Source organism: Etheostoma cragini, chromosome 23 (genome assembly GCF_013103735.1).
Source record: "Etheostoma cragini isolate CJK2018 chromosome 23, CSU_Ecrag_1.0, whole genome shotgun sequence".
Lineage (NCBI taxonomy): Eukaryota > Metazoa > Chordata > Actinopteri > Perciformes > Percidae > Etheostoma > Etheostoma cragini.
In genome coordinates, this window is record NC_048429.1 from 13,628,529 (window position 1) to 13,632,794 (window position 4,266).

Below are 4,266 nucleotides of genomic sequence, written 5' to 3' on the forward strand. Positions count from 1 at the left end.
AGGGAGAGAGAGGGAGAGAGAGAGAGAGAGAGAGAGTGTGTGTTAGAAAGATTGAGTGGGTAGTCAGTCTGGGGGAAAGAATTCAGAGAGGCAGAGAGAAAAGAAAAAGACAGAAGGAAAAATTGAAAAGCAAGCAAAGACCTTTTTAAAGTTTGTCTTTAGTTGCTCACAAACAGCGCAAGTGCACGGGGGACTAACACCAAAACAGCACTGCTATCAATTGGCCAGTTTGGCTCCATGGGGCCTATGAGTCCACTCCCCAGTCTGCCACTCCTGCCATTACGGCTCCCCACTTCCCCTCCACCACAGGCCGCAACACTTGCCTATCAGCCCAACTCCATATATATGGTAATAAGACGAGTGTGCCAGTGGGGCGGGATAGCAGCACGTTTGTGTGTGTGTGTGTGTGTGTGTGTGTGTGTGTATGCGTGTGTGTGTTTGACAGAGCTCTTTGCCAATCATAAGCTTTAGTCAGGGCCATGAACTAGTCCTGATTGTATGTGTGTTCATGTGTTTGTGTACAAGCATAGGTCAAGAACAAATGAAGGCAATGAAGACGGATGGAGAAGTTAAAGTAAGTAGCAAAGTGAAAGATGTGGACGTGGAAAAAAAGGAAAGGAGAGGAGAAAAAAGTAAAGTGATAGAGCAGAGGAGAGGCAGGCCAGGTCAGGCCAGGCCAGGCTAGGATAGAACAGGACAGGACAGGAAGAACAGGACAGGACAGAAGAATGATAAAAACGGAAAAGAAGTTGGGAAACATGTCTACCATGTGATAAGATGTGATCAATGGAAGAAGTTTGATCCTGTGTGTGTGTGTGTGTTTGTGTTGATTTGTGACTGACCACTACACTTTTGGGTGGTCTGAGGGTGGACAGAGGATGGCAGGGGGCATGGGGGTTCTGTGTGTGTAAGGAAGGGGGGGTGGGGAGTTGGTCAGGGTCAACGGCTGACCAGATATTCATAGAATTCCACTCGGATGGACACAAGGCTTCCCTTCACCCTTATTGTGCAGCCAGCCGAGAAAACGGCACAAACACCAATACAGCCTCAAATGCCCCGCGACTACATACCAGCTGGAGTTTTGTGATAAAGTTGGTTTGCAGAGGTGACTGTGAGGTTAGTCAGGGACCAAGTTGGAGCAAGGTGTGCATTAGTATGAGGAGCTGACCGTTGCTCAGGACACACGTTTGATTGAAATAAAAAAAAAAAAATGAGGAAAAGATTCGGGATGCAACCTCCAAACAAGCTTGGAAACATGTTCAGCTCATGCACTGCAGTGAGACACAATCTCGTCCAAGCAGACATTCACTCTCTCACTCTCTGTTGTAACACTAGAAAGGCCAACGTGTACGCAGTTTAACTGCAGGTCATTTCTGACTAAAATTATATTTCTTTAAAAGAAAATGTGAATGGATTTGCCAGCACAGTAAGAATATTTGAATAAAAACTTAAAACAAAGTTGTTTCAAGAATTTTTAAGAAATTTGACTCTTCAATAAGAAATAATAAGACAGGAAAATACCTCTTATAAGTTGATTTACATTGCAAACAGGTAACTATATAAAAATGGCTTATTTCAAGAAAATAAGTATCTAAGGAATAAAAAAAATTACTTGATAAGAAAGTTATTCTGAAGTCTGATGGCTAATTTGAATTTTCTAAATCAACATTTTCAACCTTATTTTTTTTTTAATTGGAAAAGATGGTTAATATTGGCAATCCAACCATGTAAGCAAATATTCAAGTCCTCAAATCCACTGGCATTTCTAGTATTAAACACACACACACACACACACACACGCATGCACACAAATAGAAGGCCTTCCTTGTTTTTCCCCCTTACCTTGGCCTTGTTTGGTAGCGGGGAGCTGCGGCCCTTGTCGCTCTGTGAGTGTGTGTTGGTGGGTGGGGAGTGTGTGCCCATGTTGGCCTGGGGGGGCAGGCTGCCTCCGTGCTGCTTGGCTCCCGGGGAAACCTGCATGGCCGCCAGCTGAGCTGCGTACAACTGCTGCAAGGAGGTCAGAGAGACAGGTAGAGAGACAGAGAGACAGATGGGGGGAGCGATGATGGAGGGACCGACAAGGGGAAGGGGGTGGTAGGAAAAAAAAGAAGAAGAGGGGGGGGGGGGGGGGGGGGGGGGGGGAGAGAGGGGAAGAGGAGAAAAGAAACGCATAAGAAAGGGGCAACATGAATAAATGAATTCTTGAGAGCGCACAAAACAAAAAAGAAGACGGCGGCTAAAAAGCTCTGGAAGAAGAGGCCATTAGTGGCCCTGCCTCTGTTTGTGTGACAGAGGGACATCTCCACTGTCAGCCCCCTCCCTCACCCCACGGGAGAAACGCTAACAGCCTCTCTGACAGGCCCAGAGATGGCCATGTCCCCTCCAGGTGCATCGTGGGAGAAAGGGAAAACATTCCAGCTATCGAGGTCACGCCGGAGAGCCCGCCTCTTTCTCAAGGTGAAAAAAAGTGATGATGGAGAAGGAAAAGAGAGAGAGAGAGAGAGAGAGAGAGAGAGATTTGTGAAGCTACATACCAGATGGGACATGCCAGAAGTGGCTTGTGCCCCTGCAATGGTTTTAGTGTACTGACAATAAGACGCAAAAACACACTGGAACGCTATCAAATTGAGATGAATTGATTCAATAACTGCTGTGGGAAACAACACAAAAACAGGTTCCCCCTATTCTTATTTATGTATTTAATTAGTTTCCAATTAAATAAAAGCATTATGGCTTGAGCTGCTATGGTGTGAACATACTAGGGAATATTTATGCAATACCATTGTATCACACTAAACAGTCTCTCGCCAGTATTTCCACAGCAACAGACTTAATATTCACAATTTGGATGGAGCTTCAATGTTCATAAACAAGTCTTTCCGTCTCTCTAGCTTCCTCCTCAAAAATCCTCCTGCAATTACTTTCATGTCGGCTAATACAAATCTCTAAGACGCTGTTTTGTTTTCTCAGAATTGTTATTCCTTCCTCTGAAGAGCAACAGAACGGTTGTTTAGCGAGGAGAAACTGATGTGTGTGTGTGTGTGTGTGTGTGTGTGTGTGTGTGTGTATGTATGTTTTTTTTTTAAATAGTTATAATTGTTATCATTTATTTCTGGTGGAAGATTTTTCTGGATGAGGACCATCCTTTTTTTTAGTTTTTTTTTTTTTTTTTAGTTTAACTTCCGTCCTTCTGTTGGTGCTTGGCTGGCGGCCACAGGCGTCAAACAAAGGCTGGTTTATGCAAATGGACAAGGAAGAGATGCTGTCACTGCTATCTCTCTCTCTCTCTCTCTCTCTCGATCTTTCTTGACAGCCACATTTGCTCCTACTCTCCTCTGCTATCTTAAATAAAGACATTATCTCTTTTCACACAAACAAGAAAAAGAAAAATGAGCCATTCAAACTGGCAGCAAACACACTCCACCACACAAAGAAGTACTTTTTTTTCCCCGCCTGACTGTCACTCACATGTGGCAACAACTATATTCCCTGTCCAACACTGCAAAGGCAATTTTCAGTTAGTTTTCACTTATGATTTTCTATCTTTTCTATTGCTATGATTGAATTCTTAAATGAGATACCTGCCATTCCAAAAAGAGGCAATGCATCCTGAATCTGAATCTAAATAGGATGATTTGTAACTTTATTCCTGACAAGCACTTACTTACTTACATGCTTTACATTAAAGAAATATTCATTACAATAAACTGAGATTATGGACAGTTCCAGAGAAAAGAGGGCGCCTCAGAAGTTCTAGTGACAGTTCCTTCTTTTCTCTGGATTTGACTCTTACAGAGTGTTTTGTCACAAGCAGTCTAAAAAAGATGAAAATGATGTGAATGAGCATGTCTTAACTGAATATCAGACAGTATAGGTTCATCATTATTTTTTTCATTTTGAAAAGCAACCCATGCCCAGAGTGTCAGCATCTGCCGCTGTTAAGGACACTGAGGGGAACAATGATAATTGAGGTACATGCAGTACACAGGGTGTGCTGCTGATGATGTGCAAATCAGCGGGAGATGGGTCATGCTCTGGCAAGCTACACGGCATGGAGGACCGGCTCGCAGAGATCACATCAGCCTCCACTCGCTCATTTCTCTTCAATTAGCTGCACTGTGGCTCCTGGAAGAGAGAGTGAGGAGGGTTCAGCCGAGCATGAACACCCCTCACCCCCTCCCATCCCTACCAGCCAAACCCCCTAGCAAGTGGACCACAAGCGGTGTGTGTGTGTGTGTGTGTGTGTGTGTGTGTGTGTGTGTGTGT

At 44.1% G+C, this 4,266-nt stretch overlaps 1 protein-coding gene across 11 annotated transcripts in view; it reads right to left on the reverse strand.

Moving 5' to 3' along the window:
- Positions 1-4,266, reverse strand: part of sox5 (SRY-box transcription factor 5) — a 182,276-nt gene that overhangs the window by 17,726 nt on the left and 160,284 nt on the right. For all 11 annotated transcript variants that reach the window (XM_034863668.1, XM_034863667.1, XM_034863666.1 and 8 more), the window contains one exon: positions 1,843-2,007. In XM_034863668.1, the coding sequence (XP_034719559.1) occupies positions 1,843-2,007 (165 nt within the window). The remainder of the gene's footprint in view (positions 1-1,842; positions 2,008-4,266) is intronic.